General features: G+C 33.1%; 1 protein-coding gene across 1 annotated transcript in view; it reads left to right on the forward strand.

The window, feature by feature from the left end:
* Positions 1 to 23,401, forward strand: part of LOC125060175 (fasciculation and elongation protein zeta-2) — a 63,096-nt gene that overhangs the window by 26,314 nt on the left and 13,381 nt on the right. The window contains exons 2-4 of the mRNA XM_047664942.1: positions 16,145 to 16,253; positions 19,251 to 19,382; positions 20,003 to 20,126. Of these exons, the coding sequence (XP_047520898.1) occupies positions 16,145 to 16,253; positions 19,251 to 19,382; positions 20,003 to 20,126 (365 nt within the window). The remainder of the gene's footprint in view (positions 1 to 16,144; positions 16,254 to 19,250; positions 19,383 to 20,002; positions 20,127 to 23,401) is intronic.

Here is a 23,401-nt window from a genome sequence, read left to right on the forward strand (position 1 = left end):
CTGCCGAATTATATTTCATTAAAAGCGACAAGGGACTCAACTTACTCCAGGCCTTCCGCTGTAGTAAGCTCAAACCACGATCGCATCAAGTATGCCCTCGGGTCGCTTTCGCAGTTGAAGACCTTGAACCTTCTCTTTCTCTCCCCTCCCTGGCCAAAAGAGATCTTATTCTGCTGATCTCTCTTCTTCATAATACTGCATCATTATTTTCTTACAGAACATCATGCATATCTAGGAAAATAAAAATGTTCACAATACACGGATTAAAATAAATACATTTGTGTAGGCGGTAATCTTCAATATTTCTTTGGTATCACGTGCTTTCAAGAAGCCTAATAAAAATCTTATCCAATCACTCCAATCGTAATGACCCTGTCTTGTATTAACACGTTTCCGATATTTGTGTACAATGTATTTTCAAACAAAACCGGAATGTCTTAACTAAGTATTAGATTAATCTACATTTACTCGAAGACTAACTGACTGACTCGAATGTCATTTGTTTTTTGAATTTTTTTCAATCGAAAAAATCATGTACAGAAATAGTATTTCAAACCTATGCTAATATATAGTAGACTTGCATTGTTTATTTAAACACTAATCGCAAGAAGTACTGATTCGGATTAAGAATTAGTTAGACATGTTAGTATGTAGCTACTGAAAAGGTAGTCTAAGTATAAAACATATTAAGGCGAAACGAATTTCGCGGGAGCTGTTTGTTAGTATGTGTGATTTCGTGTTCATTTGTTTTTAGTCATGATTTGTTCATTTATTTCTAGTAAATATATACTGTGGTTCTAAGTGAGTGAATTTTTGGAATCCCAAGTTAATCGATAAATAATAAGTAATAAATAATGTTTAAAATATAGGAAATTATAGCATGACTGAATGTTGAATTACGCTTAACTATATGCCGGAGATATTTTGTTAACAATTTGTTAGAGCTGTCGTAGTAATTAACTGCACTAACCACGGTGAAAGCTTGTATGGAAAAGCAGTTCATCATTGTTAAGACCGGGTACGTTGAATGTCTTTTAGGTTAATTGGACACTTTTGAATATACCATAGAAGATAAAAGCAATGTTTTTATAGTTAAATACGATGACCGTGTAAAAACGACTCTAAACTTATATTAGACTAGCAGACCGGCCAAGCGTTGCTGTGGCTAAGGTTTTTGTTATATTACATAGTAGCAAACTATTCATGGGAAACGGTAGGAGAACACCAGTCATGGGGACCACCATGCCTTTTTGGTGGTTATGCCATTAAATTGTAGCTTATGTGAAACGTTGGTACTTTCAACACAGCGCCATCTGTTAGAATTGTGACTATCAAATAATAAACAAATATTTTGCAATCAAATAATATTGTGGGTATAAATTGAGATGTAAGCTATCCTATCTTTTAAGTTGGATCAAACTACACACAGTGTGCAAATTTGATTGATATCGGTTCGGTAGTTTAGGAGTCCATCGCGGACAAACAACGTGACACGTAATTTATATATATTAAGATAAGTCTTAACAACATGTTATAACAATGGAAATTCAAAACAATAATTAAATACTCTTGCTTCAAATAATAATTAATCGTAGGAATTAAATATTGGAAATGTATGATGTCGCACTAGGATATAGATAATTAAAGCATATTTGCGTGTACATGTCACATAGACAATCACTTTCCTAGAGGAAGTTACAGACTAGTAAACGATAGATAAGTAACTTCCTATATTTATTTGCGAATCAGTGCCGGGGTCGGTACTACAGTATTATATTTATTCACACAGTAATGTTAGTGCTCCTATTGCTGATAGAGATTACATTAATTTTTCTTGTTTTTTTTTTTTAGTATTAACCCTTTATTTAGCAATTTTTTCTAGAATGCAGGAAAATTGCGGTACACATTTAGATTTCTATGAAGGATAAATTAATGTTGTCAAATAAAACTTCAAATTTTATCATAAAAATATATATTATATACATTATATGTATATCAACTACAAAAAACTAAATTGGCGATTTAAAAGCCGGCGAGTTTTCTTTATTTGAGAATTGGCAATAAATGTTATTTTAGAAGCAAAATTTTGTTACGTATATATGAATAAATTAATTTTGGTTTTAGCATACAAAAACAACCTCATTTTCGGGTTTCTTAAGTATTGTCAAACTTCATAGACTAATAATTATTTTGACATCTGAATAAACTTGTCTTGAATAATTGTGACCACAGTGGTCACAATTATTCAATTAACAATAATTCGCATCTTCCCACACTTTTATTCACATTATTCTTTAACATATGGCGAGGTCGCTGGCCCTTTGAGCAGCGATAAACTCCATTTGTACTACTTTTATTTCCATTGTTCGAATTGATTACTTTATCTAGAAACATTTTAAATTATATACCCTAGGCTTATTGAAACCGGAAGAATAGGGTCGACGGTAGCTTGTAATATTGCTTCATGACTTAAAACTATTGTATATTGTAAATAATGTCATGAACGAGTAAGCCGATTTCAAAAATTCTTTAACAATTAAATTGCTTCATTATCCCTAAGTAACATGGACTATTAATATCTAAATTTAATATCCAGCCGTGCATAGCCGATATTTATGAAAATTTATTAAATTGATTTTAATTCAATTTCTTGATTATATTCGGCCGCAGGAGTTTTATAATTGAAAGATATAATATCTGCGTAATCCGCATTTTTTTGGGTTTTAGCTAACTACAATACAATTTATACATATGTTGACATTTTCCACATTTCCAAAGAGGAAATATTTTAGAAAGCGGGAAGACTTTGACTTTATTTAGCAGTAGTAATAATTTATTTTTATGTATATTATTAAGTTGCAGTGTGTTACGTATTTGGCTTATGTTTTCTGTTTCATATACATATTATGTTTAACATTGTTTTGACTGTTTATTGTCTAAGTGTTTTCTTTTTTATAATATGCATCTGTGTAGATTACTCATAAATAAACGCCTTTTTTGACGTTTTATGTACTGGCATAGACCAAAGACAATAAGAAGAAGAGATATTAAATACTTTCAGCATCTTGACCGTAAACATCAATTAAATCGCATTAACGATGAAATAAACGTAAAAACCGATTAATGTCAATCGAATTGCCATCTGGGCGACGTAGGGGCGACCTAAATATTTTCAGGTCATCGTTGGTCTACAAGTGTAGATTAATTAAATAATAATTTTACTAACAGTCAAAAGATTGTATGTTATCTGTGAAATTTATTACCATAACGCTGTGATACTCTGTGGGCGTTCGACCTTGTGTAGGCGTAAAATAAAATTCGATACACGGTCATGTCTATATGCTATTTGAATTATTATGTTCACAATAGTCAGTGCGTTAATCCGAATATTTGTATTTAAAATCAAAGCTAGAAATATTTATAAAACCTTACGGTACCGTCCAGCTTAATATTGCAAAGTATATATAATAGATTAAATCGAATTAATGTAAAAAAATATTAACATAAATGCTTGCATTACCAGCGCTGCATCATATACCAGCTTCCACTTGTTCGTATTCAACGAAGAGCGATTCGAATCCTTGACGACCAGTCACTTTGCGGCTTAATTTAATCCCATCACGTTGCGTAGAGACTAGAGACGTTGGGTCTCTCTGAATCTTCTACCGCATTTACCATAGAGTGTTCAGAGTTGTCATCGGACTTCGAGGCAGAATACGAAATTCCACCCATATCACCTCGACGTCCGTTGATCCACAAGTTTTTTAATGCAGTTTTTGCCGCGCACCACCACTATGTAGAACAAGCTGCCCACTGAAGTGTTTCCGAACAAATTAACAAAACAAAAAAAACAAACAAACAACAAGAAAAAGGCTTACCAATTCCTAAAGAGCCGGCAACGCACTTGCAATGAGAATTTGCCAGAGGCTAAAACGTTTTAAGTAAACTTCACAAATCGGATAAGAAACTGATACGTCCGAGCTGTCAAAGATCTTATTAGCTAATACTTTACAAAGCTATCGCTATAAGGGTACGTACGTACGTACCCTTGTACGAACTTCCGTTTACTTCAAATGGGTCTAAGGGGCGATATACTGCTTTCCTAAAAAGGGATAGTACATAGGTATATAACCAGATGATAACTTATTACCATTTTTCATTTGTTTTCAGTATCATAAAACTAGAGTAAATCGAAACTGGTACTGTGAATACGGATCCAACTAAAAGCTTTTCAAAATGTGTATTGTGTAATAAAAATATTTTTATGAAGCTTGGCAACAATTTGTAAAATGTGAAATGGTTATCTGTTTAAAACACAATATTATATTCTATAAAAATTTTGGGATGGTCACACTTTCTTTTCTTTTATAAATTTGGTTATTTCTTGTGTTCCAATAATTGAATAATTACACTCGAATATAAAGAAGTTACGATTCAAAAGTACAAGAGTTTTGTACTTTCATAATCTAAACATAATGTTAAAAATACAATAAATCATAATTATTAAATGACAAACAACTAACAATAATTATTACATATCACTTTATATTTAAAATGCACGCGCGTCATATAACAATAATTATGGTAACTTATCATCCTTAATAAATACATCTGACAATTGGCATTAAGATATCAGGCAAAATGCCTGGCCATCCACAAAAAAACAAAAAGTTTCGAATTGTAAACCTTATTGGTATTTTTTATAACTGGCCAGTTTGAGGTATTCATTTAAATCTCTGCCCAAACGTCAGTGACCAGTTTACCTCACTATTTGTTATGACATAGTTGCATAAGTAGGCGTGTTTTTGGTGAGGACGTATGTGAATGCGTTGTATTGACATGCGCTTAAATGTTTGAATAATTTTAACTTTTACTTTCTACAAAATTAAGATCACATATAAGGCTATGAGCGCATTTAACACTCGTACGGTGAAGGAAAATATAACGAAAAAATTTATGTCAGGTACAGAAGGTTGATCACCTACTTGCCTATTAGACATCTGAGGCCCAGACCTAAAAGGTGGAAGGTTCTTAAATAATTTCATAATAATATAATACGTTCACTAGATAATTTATTTAATAATTCTTCTAGTGTATAAATCTAAAAAAATATATTTTGTATCTGAGCCAACTAATCTCCTTTGTAAGAAATTTTCACTTTGGAAAGTATAAAGCCCTACAATATACCTCTCATCATTCAATTAAACTTGAGTTTAATAAAAGTAAAAAAGGGTCATTCATCAAACAGGTCCATTTGAAAAAAGTTCCTAGGAGTTTAACAAAAACATGTCTAAAAGAAACTTCTTTCTAAAGGTTTCATGACATATGGTATTTTGACTCTCGTTAATAACGTAATTTATTTGTCATACTCGACGCCGTATCGACTCTAAATTCTACTCTTAGGCCCGTATTCTAGAACGGTATTCAAAATTATATCTAGTTTTTCGTTTAAAAACTATTTTTTCTGTGTGAAGTTTAACATATTTGACAGCACTCAAGACGCCTTGTCACTTGAGATACTAATTATATTATGCGCCTTAGATTCAGAAATGAGAGGATCAGTCATAAATTACGTATCCCGTATGCCAAAATCAAATAAATTTGTAATGGGTGTAATTTAATATTCTGCCTGTTCGTTAAGATCTTTTATACAATTCTCTCAATATTTTAAGCGTGTAAGCGGTGAGCGTAAACTGACTTCCCGTCCCTGACTTTAACACTTACACATTAAGGTATCCATTATTAGAACTTTTTATTAAGGAAATGGGTTAGTCCGCCTACCTGATCGCTTTGTGCCATACCTGCTTTCGATAAAAAACGTAAACACTCTATTTTTAAAACTTGTGATCAATACTGTATGTTGTTTTCACCAAGTTTTGTTGGAGAAATTTTAAACTGATTTGTGAAATATTAATATACAAATAGCATGATTAATGCGTCATACTAATGTAAAGTTTATTGACATCGTTATTGCTATGTTCAGGTATAAATGTATAGTAGTCTGCAATTGTTGCATAGTTTCATATGCAAATAGTTCATTCTTTAAAATTGGGATAAGCGAGGTAAAAGGCGCGAAGCGAGCAGTCACAGATTACTAAAATTGTAAATTTTCTTAGACATTCTATTTTTAAATTTTGCCATAGAGTAAATTTTTATGGTTCCTAATTTAAACACAAATATATAGGTGTAATAAAAGTATAATAACGTCAACTATTAATCCCAACGAGGCGATTTAAATGCAAATATGATAACTATTTAGGCAATGCCGATATAGTCGCTGCTATTATGCAGAAACAATTTTTATTTCGCAGGGACTCTAACCCAGAATGAGATAAACTAAACGCTTGTCAAACTTAGCAATGCAATAAACTTTAAATCGTTTTAAAAGTGTTCGTTTAATTAATGTGTTGTGTTCTAAATTAAAATATAAATTCTTATTAAATTACCCCAGGTTTACGTAATCCTAAGTTTTGGATTCAGTCCAAACTAATTCCGTAAAAAATCTAACGCTTCTAAAATTTAAAAACAGATTACATCGAAGAACATTTATATTTTTTGCTCAAGAAATGAATATAAGGTATAATTGAATATAAATCATTTGTTTTCTAAAACCGTATTATAAGCCTTAATTAGTTAAGCAATGTGTTGTCACATTTATTTGGAACGTGGAACAAAAAAATTAGCAAATACCAATTCAAATTCAAGAGACTCGGCCCGAAATTTATTCTTTATATAAATACTCCTTTGAGCAAAAACTTTTAAAATTGGAACATAGTGCGCCGCTTCAGATTATTCACAATCCGCATATCTATTCGCTGTGGCCCCATTCACTCGCTCCGTGACAAATAAAAAACTCACTCAGGACTGATATAAAATTCTAATTTTGAATCTCCCCCGCTGTTCTGATTTTAAAATGAGCGCCATTATATCATTGTAGTACGCAGATAAAAAAATATTCTGCAAAGCTCATTGACTATTATATACTGAAATTTTTTTAAATATTATTTTTTAGTCTTATCACCGGTTTAAAACGTTTTTTATCTTTTCATTGACGTAAAACGGTTACCTATAACTGACAGTATTCTTTTTATAAATACTATACCTGAAATAACTTATCATACTATGATAATTATTAAACATAATGTCATTCAATATATCGGTGTCGCTACTACCAAATAGGAATTAGTCCGAGCAGCCTTCAGTACTCTTTAGGGTAAGATTCAGAAACAATAATATAATATAAGATAATATAAGATAACAATACATACGGGAGCTAAAGTCGAAATTGAAAGCTTACAAAAATATCTCTATTGGAGGTGTAGCAGCATGGCGCATGTCATGTTCATATTCAACGTCATGTCATGTTCAATTATTAAATCTATATATATAAAAATGAAACCCGTTTTCCGTTGTCACGACATCACGTGAAAACGGCTCGACCGATTTGTCTGATTTTTTTTGTTGTGTTTGTAATTGTCAGGAGAAGGTTCTTATAAAAGAAAAAAAGAAAAAAAATGCGCGGAAAATTAGAAAATTCAAGAATACTTAACCACCATACAATTCGAACTTTTTGGTGTAACCTTATGGCGTTTGCCATAACACAACATTGACAGAATGCGTGCTGCAAATATCGTCAGAGGATGTAAGAAAAATGAATATCGTTCAAAATAAATGCTTCGATCGCAGTTATTATATTGATAATATAATAATATGCGAGCCAGAGAAACAAACAAAGAATGTTGTATAACATAAAGCATTAGAATAATAAACTTTGTTTCTGAAATATTTTTTAATTCATTATACCAATTTGAAATCCATATTCATAGTTAAGACAGGACAACGTCTGTCGGGTCCGCTAGTAATACTATAAACATGGAAAGTTTTATATAATGACACATTGTGGTTACCACGGCAACCGTGATTGCAATTGGACGACCTTGCTGTGTATGAAAATTACCTACTTAATATATCTTTTTGAATCAATAGTAACAATACTTTCAATATTTTACTTTAAAAAATCTTTAATTCTATGTTAACTTCAAGTCTCCTTGTGAATCGTAAAATAATCTTTATACTAGGAAAAACTTAAGTTTCTTAAGTGAACAAATATTTTTTTGATATTGAATATTAAGTATGTTTATTGTTATGTAGCAAGACTTTTAGCATGGAATTTTGTGTTGGGATTTGGGAAGCACTTCTATAGACCCAAGTAGGCGTGTGTCAGGCACAGAAGGTTGATCGCCTACTTGCCTATTAGAAAAAAATGATTACGAAACAGATACAGAAATCTGAGAATTGTTTTTTTTTTAAATAATTAAAGTCAATTTCAAAATCAAAATAACTTTATTCATATAGGTAAACAAGTACACTTATGAACGTCAAAAAATAAGTTAAATCAATTATATTATAATTAAATTGTTATAAATAAAATTATTGGTACTAAATTTACATTTACTACCAGTTCGCAAGTATATAATTAATATTATTTTATTTCTATTAAGAATTGACTCGGCAAGTATGACGTTTTAAAATTACGAGGAAAGCACGTCAGCATCTAGATCTAGGTTAATAAACGACTTGAGTACTAGGAAGATTTCTGTTAATATGTGGGGCAATGCTATGGTAAATATTAAATAAAACGCGGCGAAGATTTATAAAAAAATATAGTAAAATTGTGCGTCTATGGTCAATAGAATTTTAAATATCAAAATGTCTGCCCTAAACAATGGACGGAAGTCCAACCGTCCTTATTGACTTTTATTTATTTATAGATAGGTATATTATATATAAATAAATAAAAGTTATAGTATATATATTAGCATCCATAGATTATTTTCATGCTTTTAACTTAAGTAACAACTCTTTGGCACTATTTCGAAGTTTGTACTGGCACTTTGGCACTGTTTCGAAGTTTGTTTGTGTACCTTAGGGCCGATTTACATTATCTTAGTGTTTAGGAGAGTGCTTTAGTACAACTTGAAAGCCAAGTTCTTTAGCGTTTACTAAAGCAAGTAGCGTTTACATGTTTCAACTAAAGTACTATCCTAAAGCACTCTCCTAAACACTAAGATAATGTAAATCGGCCTTTAAGTAAAGTTAAAAAGCCGGCAACGCACCCACTAAAAATGGCTGTCCATGGGCTGCGATGACTGCCAATTTTTTTTGGACAGCGATAGGTTTGTTGGTTTTTTATAACACGGGGTAAACGGGCATGAGTCTCACCTGATCTTAATTGATATGGCTACTCAATTGGCTGAAGGCTCATAAGTGCGTTGCCGGCCTTTTAATATTTTTTCCCTCTTTTTTACACAAACATGATTCATGTTGCAGTTAGACATTTGTTTTGTCACAGTTAACCGTGTAAAGATAATGCAGTTTGAACTTAACCTCATTTCTTATCGCTATTATAACTGACTTATCTATTACACGAATTAAATGAAATATGAAATATTCACCGATTTCTTCTAGCAAGTCTACCACATAATTTTAATATTCAGTTGACAAATGATTTGGTACTCTTATTGTCATTTAACATATAAACTCAGTTTATGTTATCTCCATACAACTGTCGCGGAATTACGTGGTACGAAAACTATATATTTACTGCAGTCGTGGGGTAAGCTTGCAGAATGGAACTCCCAGCGCATTTAATCGCTTAAACGGTGAAGAAAAATATCGTGAGGCAACCGCTTGTCAACCCAAAATGTCGACGGCGTGTATCAGGCACAGGAGGCTGATCACCGAATGGCCGATGATATCATAAAAGAGATACAGAAATCTGAGGCCCAGATCTAATTTCGTAGCGCCACTGATTTATTTTTATAAATTCAGTTAGATTTGATAAAGTCAGTTAAATTTGATAAAAAATCTCTTTAGAAATATATACGTAGTATCTATGCAATCACGCTAGTACAAATCACTTGTGTTTGTAAAACAAACCGCTAAGTTGCGTATTGGCTAGCGGTATTTTTTATACCAACAAGAACTGGCTTTGTGCTCGCCGCACACCATATACGGGACTAAGATTGCTGCGGTCAAAATCCAGTCCAGGCGAGATTCTTCGAAGCGGGATTTCTTTCTGATTTAATTACCCTCGTCTGGACTCTTAATCCAAGAGGAAACTTCGCATCAACGATAATCCTGCAAAGCACATATTCTTAATTTGAAAATGGAACTGTAAAATTTTTAAATGTGAATGAAAAATAAAATGTGTTAAAGAAATAAATCTTGGAACAATGGTGAATTTGTAACCACTTTACCATAACGATTTAAATTGCTGATTACCGTTGGACTTCGCGTCTATTGTTTAGTTTTGAGAAAAGAACGGTAAAAAACAACTTTTCTTGCTGGCCAGTTTTAATTTGTGTTGTAATATATTCATTAATTTATCAACTTTTAATGAGGCACTTCAAAATATTTATTCGCCTTTCCGCCAAACAAACTCGACCACACAACAATCTTACGCAATCGTTTTATCAACTGAATTCCACTACTTCGAATGACAAAAATTATGCAAACCACACAGCCGCCATTTTTGCTTTTCCGCAAAAAGTAATGAAATAATTCCATTTTCAAAAACTGCACAGAGTAGATCAAAATCACGTTTTAAAAATAAATCTTTTTTTACATGCAATTTGAAGCTGGCCAGCATATATTTAACAAGTCAACACCGGTGACCTTTTATAGTCATCTTGAATATTCACAGCGTAGGATGTTGAAATGAATGAGGATGACCTTTGAGAACCCCACCTGATGTTTGAATAAGACTGTGAGAAGCCGAAGATATGTATATTAAAATAGGGTTTTTATGAATATTAATGACAATTAGACTATGAATTCAAGGACATGTCTGATCGAGTTTGGTAAATTAAATATAGATTATTATTACATCAATTAATTACAGTATTTCAAATATTATATTTATTAACTGGCGGCCACCTTAAATAATACAGCTTGGTGATTATAGCCCGGAGGTCAACTAATTCCTGAACATAATTCCTTCGGGTACAATAAGTACTAATAAATGGTGTAGAAGTATCTTAATAGTCTGTGGTTACTTAATCAAAGTTCAAGATTTAATCTAGAAAAGTAGTAAATAAATAAAATAAATTAGTGGAGCTACAACCTTTTTAGGTCTGGCCCTCAGATTTCTGTATCTGTTTCACGAGCAATCCGGTTTCCTCACGATGTTTTCCTTCACCGTTTGAGCGAATGTTAAATGCGCATTTAGAAAGTCTATTGGTGCACAGCCAGGGATCGAACATACGACCTCATGGATGAGAGTCTCACGCTGAAGTCACTAGACCTACACTGCTCCTAGAAATGTAGTTTCGATATATGCGCTGTCCCAATACATTTTATCTAACAACTAAAAAATGGACATGCTAACGGAACTATCGCCATATTAGTTAACGAAGGTTTCACTTGTTTTTTGGAGCTAACCATTTTTGTATACGACCACGCTTGAGGACTTTGCTAACTTCTATAAGCTTTAGTTTCTATTTAGATTGTATCTTGAATTGTTCTATAAAGATCAGTGTTACCCTGGATCCAAGATTCTAATAGGTATATATAGTTTCTAATTTTTTATCGTATATCCTAGTCAGTGCTTAATAAATGAATGTTATCTACAATAATATTATTTATTTTGCGACACCGCCGCCATACACATCAGTAATCCTTCTAGCCGTTTCTGCAGCACTGGTGACACGTTGGAACTTGTACTCGTAAATAACACGTTGAATAACACGAGTAAAACATTGAATTTAGAATACCCAACCAAAGAGGAGATATTTGAGGTCAAAGTGGCCAGTACGACAAAACGTACATATTATGTAAGGACCTAATAATAAAAGCCTTTATTCACTAACCAAGTACATACATTTACATAATTTTAATTTAAATGATAAGATACAATTTTAACTATATTTGTCTATTATTTTTTTTACTCATCAGCAGCAGCAGTTTGTCATGTTATCTTCCGACATTGGGCCTCCCTTTGTTATTTCCAATCGTCAAGAGATCCATCATTCCGGCAGATCGCCAACCCATCTCTTTATTTGAATGAAATGAATTAGTACATTTTAAATGACTTAAAACGTGTTCAATTATGACGACATTTTTTCTTCACCGTTCGGAAACATAATTGGGCCATATACATAATTGGCGATTCAATAATACTATATTATAGAATCGCCCAGTGCCAGATGTATCATTAATAAATTACTCTCTAAACATACATCTAAATAAACAATATTGTTTATTGACATTACTTTAATAGTTATTAATTATACTTATTAGTAAATATTAGAGACAATTCATCTTATTCATAAATATGCTTCAAATATAAAATATAACGTGTCACTTTGTAAATAAATAAAGAATGAAACCAATTAATGGAATTTGAAAGGGCCTAAGCTTGACACTTCATTGTCAATTACAATTTGTCATTTGTCACAACAATGGAGTTGTTGTAAGAAATGTTTCTTTTTTTAAAATATGCAGCCATTATTTTTAAAAACCAAAGAGTTTTATTGTTATTTTTTTTTGTACTAAAACCTTTTTTATTTCTCACGATATTTTGTAGTGTTATGTGTATTGTTGCAATCGTGTTACGATTTGTGGTCGCCATGATTACATAATTACAAAAACACGATGTAATGACGCATAAAACTCGTATGAAACAAAACACCAACGCAAATTAAAAACTCAGGCCACATGCGGTATTTAGCTTGTCATTATGATCATAACAGGCATAATATTACATTACTAAAAATAAACGGTGTTAATCTAACAGGTTTTTATTAGAAAATTTATTATACAAACTTTAAAAAATCCAATTTATTTATTTAATGAAACTCCCTGATAACGACCATTATTTAAGCATTGACTTGTTTAAGCTATATGCTTTAAAGGAGTATTACGAATATCTATAGCGTTAAAACAACTGCATCATGAGCACACCCCACATAGACATTACACACACTATGCAGCCGATTTCGGTATTACTTAGTTAATAGTATTTAATATTTTTTTATTGATTTTATTATTTCATAAATATTTGAACCTATGTATTCCATCTTTGGCTATATCTTAAGTATAATTGTTTTTTGTTATTTATAATCTATGTTAGGAATACAAAATAAATAAATATTGTTAACTTATGAAGCAAAAAAAAACAGGCCGCCTGTCCCGAGTTCACTCAGCTGGTATCTAATTTTCAAAATAGTTACGAATAAATACAGTTTTAAAGGCAATTAAAGCACCCACTAAAATGTGTATCCATGGGCTGGGATAACTGCGCTTTTTGGGCGTCCCGGATGCTCATTAGCCCATTTTAGCCTAGTTTGTATACTGTAAAAAAATACAAATATTTATATAGAAAGTATACAACGATTATAAGAAATATGTATCAACTAGTTATTATTCTTAAAGTAGGTTTCTCATACATGGCGCGATTGTAACTATATATGATAACATGGCGTCGATAAGCCACTTTCATAATACTTAAGGTCATAACTTATCAACACAGCAGCAGCTACATATTTGCGAGATGATTTTATTAATAAAATATTTTCTCAATATATCAGTGGTAATAAAAATAATACTACGAATGTATACATTGTATGTTATTCTTCTATAGCTAGCTTAACTACATTAAGGTTTTTAGTGACGTTTAAATGATATTATTTTAATTTATAAGATACAAATATTTCATACGCAGAATATGATATGTGATACCTAATCCGCTGTTTAAATAGTAATATAAAATTGGTAGTGTAATATTTTAGTTTTCGTAATATTTGTGTGTACCATAATTGTCTTATATTTTAGAAAAGATAGCTCGTAACATATACTGTAGATATAGAATTATACATGACATGATGAACCTTAATAAATACCAATTTGATCGCATTTAATATTTTAAATCACTAAGTTATAAGGTTTTTCTTTATCCGGAATGAAGTTCCCACATTCAATACGGGAAAAGGAAGGTTTATAATGACAAAAAGGAATTATGATACAAGTTAATGACTTCCTCGATCAACACTTGTCGCTTTACTCATAACTGAGGTGGGAATTGAAGTCTGATAATATTGTCTTTTATTTTCGAAAATGTATTACAAAATACACCTTAATTATCTGTCGGATTGGAAATTGGTACGCAATTTGAATTTGGAATTAATATTATCTATGGAACAAGAGTATGAATATGCGTATCAGATATACTCTGCATGTGTGATAACCATGAGTCAGCCGGAGACTCAAATTGCCGCCAATTTGTGATCTCGACGCGTCATACTCAATTGAGGAATGTCATTACACATACTGTATATCATAGTTTATAATTTTATGACTGTTTACTCTCGAGATTAGATCTTGACTGTGGCTCCACCAACACTACCTATAATAATTATGGTATTTTGTTTACGCGAGCACATAAATAAAATTTACTTTAAAAAACTCGTAAACATAATATGTAAATTCAAATGAATTACACATTAATGTGACAATTTATCTATTAAATAACACTGGAGAAAGATCGATTGATTTTTACATTCAATTCAAACCACTCAATAACAAAGAAAATTTCACCTCAACCAAGATTCAATTAAACCAAAATTTATTAAAAAAAACTAAATACATAACAAACGAGAACGCTTATAAAAACAGTGCAATAAGACTATTTTATTATTTACCCATATGTAGGGTAAATCTTTAAAAGTAGGTAAATACATGAAGCGTATAATAAGGTTATAGCTCTTTGCACTTATGTGATTAGGCGTCTGGCCGTATCAAGTTGAACCCGTTTGATATGTGCGATAATCCTATTACTGACGTCGCCTTTACTTGCGAATATATAGCAATTATAAAATAATAAATTTATACATTAATTTATTAACTTCTTAAAAAAGTTTGATTAATGAGAAACATGACGTGAATATGGCGTGTGTCGAATGTCATCTGTCAAAATTATACCGCCAATATATGCATGTGTAATCGATTATCGAAAACGTTTATTGAATAAAATGTTTTCAACTTTTAGTACCTCTAGTTTTAATATTGCTGAATTATTAGTTAATAAGGAAAATGTTTTGTCTTCCCAAATATTTCAAATATCTAATGTAACTTTTCACACGCGTTTCGGCGGACAATATTTGACGTAGTAAGTACATTCTTACCTCTTGTATAAATCACGCTATTTGCACTCTTTTATCTCTACTAGCTACTAAAAAGCAATTTCATTTTAAAAATAAATTAATATGTTTACATATCGCTTTTAATTCTTTGTATGTAAAGATAATCCAACAAAATAGATTAAAACCAAGCATTGATTCCCTGCGGGGCACTCGTACAGACCTTGAGTAGTAAATAATGTAATTGGGAATGGCGCAATTACTGCGTCCCAGCTGTAGACGTACTGGATATTGTGGGAACAAATATACGATCTGCTCGTACTACAATAATAAAGACTCCTTCCTGATTAAATAAAAAAATATTATTTAAGTATTTCATCCTAATTAATCATTTTAGCAGGTATATAGAAATATGATTAACTGTATAAGATATGGCGTATTAGGTACATACGCAAATACTACATATATTTTATTTATTTTTATTGAGCTCCAAATTAGTTCCAATTTACACTATGATAAAAAGAGTTTAAATACTGAGCTGTGGCCTACCAAAAAGGTTTTTGTAAGGCTATTATTACTATGTTTATGTTTGGTATATAAACCACAACTTCAGCAAAGTTTTGCATTATTGACGTGATAACGTCTTTAAAATCGTTTTAGTCGGGTGACATGTTCAGAAACTTGTGTCACACCAAAACCTCACTCAATCTCATATTTTACTTCGAATACATTGACAAACTCATAGAACAGTTACACAAAACGTTAAAACATAAAAAAATAGTTACAAAAAATGTATATATGACAGTTTCGAAACTATTTTTATCGTTAATCATAACGTGGTCATTTTTCTTTCGGATATAAATAAACTAATACGCCGTGTCAGCTTCACAATCTATTTAAGAGATCAGACAAGATTTAAATTAGCCGAGATTTAAGTCGCTCTTGGGAAAGTTTTATATTGTAATTTACGATGTTTTTAATTAATAGTTTGATTTATCTTGTTACAGGATGTGGTGGACTATTACTGGGAATTTCGGGAACATCCTGCCGATAGATTGGACCAAGTCCTTTTCACGGAAAATGCACATTCCAACATTAAATCTAAGTGATAAGAAGGTAATATATTAAACATGATATTAGCATGATATATTTATTTGAATTAAAATTTGTGTAGAACACAGGTCGAAACTCAAAACCTTTAAATAAATAAGTTAAGTATTTCTTTATTACGTTGTTTTTTATTATTATAAAAAAATGTTCAACTGAAACAGCAATACAATCTCCAATGGAGACAGAGAAAACAGGTACAATTTTAAATGTGACCTGAGCTGAGATATAAATTACTTTAAGTAAATTTAGAAGATAATTATATAAAACTAACAAAGTATTATATAAGCAAACCTTGTTTCGCCTTAATATCGCTTTTATTCAGCCTACCTTTTTAGTAGCTACATACCAACATACGGAACATTTTGCTATGAAACTTCAAAGGTCTATTCGGCTTAGTAACATATTTTGCGATTCAATTTTTGTTTATATAGACTAGTGTAGCCAGATTCATTACACTTTAAAGAAAAATCGATAAGCGCACTTTGGGAAACTCCAAATCAATAAGTTAAACACTACGTCTAAATGAAATCGGTATGAATCAACCCATATATCTTTCATATTGCGAGCTAAGCTACCGGAGTTACTTGGACACACTTTACATAATTTTGAAATTGTATAAATTAAATGATAATAATCTTTTTATATAAATAGCGTTTGCACGCATTAACAAAAGTAATGAGGTTTAAGAAACTAGCTTACTTTTGGAGAAACTACCACTCTTGTACAAAACCGGCAACGCTCCCTAATTAATGTAACACTGCAATAAGATGTGGGGTTGACATATTACTGTGTATGTTTTATCAATCCCATTATACACGATTTTGGGTATAAGACATGCCGATATTTCTCCGTACAAGCATGTGTCTATTATGCAATGAAAGAATAAGCCCAAATTCTCTACATGGAGTACTGATCTCACCTCTGGACGGTCCCCAGTGCCAGCTCCTTACATTTGATCGCATCCAACAGTGGGCTCGAATCGTCGACGACCCTGCTCTTTTCGATCGACTTGATCCTTTGGCTTTGTGTAGCTGTAGGTTCCCTCAGCATCTTCTACTCCTTTATCATGGGGAGTACTCTGAAGAATTGTTCGGACAACCTGCGGTTGAATTCCATCATCGAACGTCGAAGAAGAATGCAAAATTCCATCCTTTCCATCTCGGCCTTCGGGCACCATCGCTTGGTCGTCTACAACATACTTTCTGCCACTCACCACCTTTTAGAGGAATTTCTGAACAGACACGACTAAGGGGCTTTAAGAAAAGAGCATAGCACTTAGCATCCGGCGTTGCAGTTGTCCATGGGTGGCGGTTATCATTTTATTCAAAGTAAACCTGCAGCCTGCTCGGTGTCGTTCAAAAATTAAAGAATTTATATTGCACAGCCAAAGTAAGATCGCATGACCCCAGAACTGAAAATCGAGCTTATCCAAGATTACTTGCCGTAGCAGTATGTATATATACATTGTGTACATAGTAATAAACAGTTGACAGTCACTGTAACAATTCGTGTGACCTTACACAAAATTACGCGGCGAAATGAGTTCGGCCGTGTGCCCGTGAATCATATACTCTATTTCAGGAACGCATTATTCGACACGAAAATATTTTACGGTTTTGCAGTAAGAGGAAAACGAAAACCCGAAGTATTGATTAAATTCATAAGGTGATCAGCCTGTTGTGGCCGATATATTTTTTTAATAAACCCTACAAAGAGGCTGACTAAGGCGTGACTTTTAATAGGTCTGCCGTCTACAAAAACATCAAAGCGCAACACTATCTAACAGCTTAAACCTTATTAAAAGCACAACACTAACTTTCAAAAACTAAAAATACATAGGTATATATCGATATTAAAAAAAATACATATAAATATATTATATCGATACATATAAACCTACATAAAAACATCAGTGGGGCTACAACCTTTTTAGGTTTGGACCTCAGCTTTCTGTATCTGTTTCATGATCATTCGTCAATCTAAAAGGCAATTAGGTGATCAGCCTTTTGTGCCTGACATACGCTGGCGACTTTTTGGGTCTAAAGCGGTTACATCACCGTTCGAGCGGATGTTAAATGCGCATTTAACATAGAAAGAAAGTACATTGGTGCACAGCCGGGGATCGAACCTACGTCCTCAGGGATAAGAGTCACACGCTGAAGCTACAAGCCAACACCTACTATATAGTAACAATTAAAAATAGATAAAATATAGAAAATTAAAATAAATTTAAAAAGTTTGGTTCCTGTGGCAGTGTACCTTTAATGCTTATAATTAAATTGTTATTTTTGGTTGTATTTTTGGATACAGATCCAAAATTTCATAAATAGTTCGCTATGTCACCGCAGAGCTTCGAATGCTAGAAAAAGTCTTTGCGACCACTTTCTTAAACCAGTCCTTAACTATTGGGGCATAATATATTTAAGTGGCACCTTTCGTAAAATGAATTCATAATTATTACAGTAAATTAAATAGAGTATTCTGATTCTAAGCAAATAGCTGGTATAAATAGATGTTTATTGGAAATTCCATCCCACAGCACATCTTTCAGGCTTCATAGGCAATTCATTTAGGATCTCCGTCATTAAGTTGTGGCTGCCCGACTCCATACGATTGACTACCTCCCTAACATCTTTTTAAACTCTTCTACATAAACATTTCTTAACCTTATCCTATCCTGATCAATCGTGACTTGTGTAGTTCTTGTATTGCCATTCATAAATCCGTGAGATTAGCTTTTTAGATTGTTATTAATATTTTTTTGTATTCCTTTAGATTAAGGTTCTATAATGTTTTTATATAACATTTGGTTATGTACTTCTTGCACTATACTCATCTTTTTTTTTAGTTTTTCCCTTACTAGGGTTGCCTGGAAGAGATCGCTTGTTAGCGATAAGGCCGCCCGTTGCATCCCTTAACATTTTTATGTATTGTGTTATTTGTGTTTTTTTAATACAACGAAGTGTGAATAAATAAAATAAATAAACTGTTATATTTTGGTAGAGCACCATGACCCCGGACGATGAGATCCATAGCTCCGAAGATGAGGCAGTAGCTTCAGATCTGGACATGCACGCGCTTATCTTGGGCGGCCTGCATCAGGACCATGAGTGTCCCGTTAAAACTGCTGATGAGGTAACGTTATTGTAAATATATTCATGTGGGTAACGTTTTTTACACTTATGATCCAAAAATGTCTTGCAGTCTTAAACTCGAAACCTTACCGTCCTTATTCTTATAAGTAGGTATCTTTTAGATTTATACCTGACTGTATATAAAACATTTTTTTTATTTATTTTTTTTAAATAAAAAATATAAGACGTTGTTACATATACAACAAGGCTAAAATGGAAATGGGCCGGTCACATTGGCCGCATTTGTGATGGCAGATGGGTCAAAAAGACCCTTACTTGGAAGGGCCCAGTGGGAAAAAGAAAGAGAGGATGCCCACCAAAGACTTGGGAAGATGAAATAAAAGAGATAGCAGGAAAAAACTGGAAAATTGTCGCAACAAATAGAGACAAATGGAAGAATCTGGAAGAGGCCTTCATTCCGTCGGAGGTCGAGTACTAGTGTAAAACTTAAAAGACATGGAATTACTGTTATAGTGTACTATATACTGTTTATAAAATATTTAATACTTTGAGTCTGTAAGCCTCATTGAAATTCATATAATTTAGTCCTTGTGTACCGTGTATAAATTAATCTTAAAATAAAATATTTAATGAATTTAGGAATATCATTTTTAATTTCAGGTGATCCAAGAAATAGATGATATGATGCAAGATACTCCGTCATCTGAGGGAGACAATATAATCGAGTACAACGAAGCTTTGGAAAAGGGGAAAGAAGTTCTCAACTCTCCTCTTTATGAAGACAGTGAGTAGTTCATTTAAATGATTCATTTGTTTCTCCCAAACGTTGCCATTCAATCAACGCAAGATTACTCTTTAGTTATCTGAAATTTTAGTGCTTTTCACTTGAAATTTGTGTGTTCCGACCAATCGAACCACTGGCCAAAGGCCCAAGTGGCTAAGGTCGAGAAGTTGTATATGTCTTTTGTCTATATAAGCACTATAGGGGGGAAAGGGGGTTTTGATTTTCTTATTTGGAGATTTCGTCTACAGTTATTGTCTATGCTTAAAACAAAATGGATTTTAGAGGATTCCTACAGAAAATTAATACGTTTTTGTACTGTTATTTTTGGGAGGTTTGGTTACTTTTGCTGACAAGAGGAGGGGGGGAATAAATTGCAGTAAATCTGCTTACGTAATACTTGAACGGCCCCTTAGCGGCTGGAATAAGCGTTAGCGAGTTTCAAAGTATTACAACTTCGTATTGATTTGTTACCAAGGATTATAGGTGTCGCTAGTATATCTGCGCATTACAATGCTTACGGCCCTTCACAGCCCGAGCTGAGCTGTCAAGGCCCTAAAGGCCAACAGCGAGATCCCTTTCAAAAAAAAAAAAAAAAAAAAAAATACGGCCCTTCAAGGTTATGTAACAGATATAGAATATATAAGACTATTCAGTAAATATGTCTTATGACACTCATATAAATATAACTTTTTTTTAAATATGTGTCCTGTCCTGATCACTGTTTACATATTTCTTTGTTTTATTCCATTAGTTATGTCTTAATAACCATATGTCTTTTAAATACCATATGTATTTTTGCACTTCGTGCTTACCTTTTCTAATTTGACAGACATAACATTTAATACTAACGTAACAATCACATAGAAACACACAACATAATATTAATAGAAAAAAAAGTATAAAAAAAGGAATAAGGTACATTTTAAGTGTGTAATGTGTGTGTGTGTGTGTGTTGTGGTTGTAACTGGCCCTGGCTCAGCATTATACTGTATGTCATGTATGTATGTCATTCTGCCAGAGACCACATCAGTTCGTTTAATTCCTTTTTTCTCACAGTGGTTGCCTGGAAGAGATCGCTCGAAAGCGATAAGGCCGCCAGTTACCCTCCTATTCATTTAATTATGTGGTTGCGCCGGATTGTTATTTTTATAATAATTTTTGATTTTAAATAATGGTTGCTCAATACATATACCCATCCTAATAATTCCTAGACGCATCTCTCATCACCCACCTATTTTGTCCCAATCCTATGACGGTACTAGTTCCGGAACGGGCTATAGGTGGCGCGCACGTCGATGAGTCTCTAATAAGAATTAATTAGTGACAATTTTGATGACCCGCGTTATGGTTGATTATTCGCCGCACGCTCGCAACGCTTCCTTTTTCTTTTAAACATTTAATTTTTTTATTATAAACTTTAACTATACTCAAATTCAATTAACTTTAACTTGATTAAGTATAATTTGTGAAAGTGATTGTTCATTGGTGTACAACAAAGGAAAGAAGCCACTAGAAGAAGCCACGAGGTTGAAGGTACTGTGCCGACATCCTTTCTTTCTTTTTCCCATTGTCCATTATTGAGCAATCATATTAGGTATCAATAAGAAAAAATACAGTCCACTATATAACCAATTCAAATATTTAGCTTATAGGTATAAAGTTTTATAAAGTAACATCCCGCGCCTCCATTAAAAGTTGGTCCAAACGAGCCGAGATATATTTCTTAGCTTATAGTTTTTACCTACGCTCCGCTTATTTTCGCTTAGTATAATAATTTAGCTAAGCAATTGTAATGTTATGCTTATAACATTTCGATCATTACTTGCATCGCTTTGTTAAACGTACGCGTGACCTTGGCATAGTTTGTCGGTCACTGCAACATATTTGCACTTCAGTAAACTTTATACCTAATTATTCTTAATTGCTTTTCTATTCTATTATATTGAATAACTATAATTTTACCGCTATTTTAAATTAAAAATGCCGAAGAGTGATAAGCTTTCGGAATCTACAGATCTAGCTGTAGATATACAACTCATATTATTAGAACAAAAACGGAATACAATATTCATTTATTTACAAGAGGTATTTGACCTATCTAAAGATGCGGATTGTGACCCTTTGATGAGGGAAAACTTTCTCGACGCGAGTAGTAATATTGAAACGTTACGCTCAGACTTTATTAAAATCTTAGATGATTATAATAATCGCTTGTTATTTTTAAATCCTAAGGCGACTCCGGAATTTAAAAGTTTAATTGCATTCGAGCGGCTTTACAGCCGCGTCAAGAGCTTAGTTTCACTGTACAGCTGTAGTGCTAATAAAACTGATAAGGATACGCCGCGGAGGCTTAAGCCCTATTTGCCTCCGATTGACAGCAGTACAGCTAATAAAGGGCGAACTTCGGTGATACCCACGCAACCCCATGACGTCACATTGTGTTCCTTATCTCATTGTAATGCTTCCCGCGCACCTACTACGGTGTTACTCGCTTCCGCACGCGTTGTTGTTTTCGATTCGCAAGGTAGGGAACATAACGTGCGCGCTTTATTGGACAGTGCCTCGCAAAGTAATTTCGCCAGTCGCAGCTTATGCCAGCGGTTGGGTTTAGAGACAAACCAGAAACCCTCATGTTCAGTGGTTAAAGGGATTGGAGGCACTACTAAGCCAATTCTAAGTTCGGTTTCGGTGAAATTCTTCTCCCGCTTTGATCTCAGTGTGTGTTTTAGCATGGACTCGCTCGTAGTCGACAAGGTCACGGAGCGCTTGCCCACTGTGTCTGTGGACATTTCGTCGTTGATCAATTTTAATAATTTACCTTTAGCTGACGATACCTACGCTGCCCCTGGAGATATTGATTTGTTGATTGGAGCATCAATCTTTCCTCACCTTCTCTTATCCCGTAAAGTTCAAGGTCAGTCTGATTGTCTCTCACCGCTCGCTTTAGAAACCGTGTTAGGTTATGTTATTGTCGGCTCTGCTCCTGCTCTAGTTGATGATCACGCGTCTGTCTCATATTGTTGTGCTACAGACCCGCTTGACGCTGCTGTACGTAAATTCTGGCAGATAGAAGAAGTAAGCGCCCCGCAACTATTGAGTCCAGATGATAAGGCGTGTGAAGATATCTATAGCAGCACGACTACCTGTGATACGGATGGTCGATACATGGTCGCGCTACCATTTAAAGGGGATGTATTTTCATTAGGTGATTCGTTTAAGAAATCTAAAAATCGCTTTCTTTGTTTAGAACGTAAAATGCAGGCATCACCTAAATT

This window comes from Pieris napi, chromosome 21 (assembly GCF_905475465.1).
Source record: "Pieris napi chromosome 21, ilPieNapi1.2, whole genome shotgun sequence".
Classification (NCBI taxonomy): domain Eukaryota; kingdom Metazoa; phylum Arthropoda; class Insecta; order Lepidoptera; family Pieridae; genus Pieris; species Pieris napi.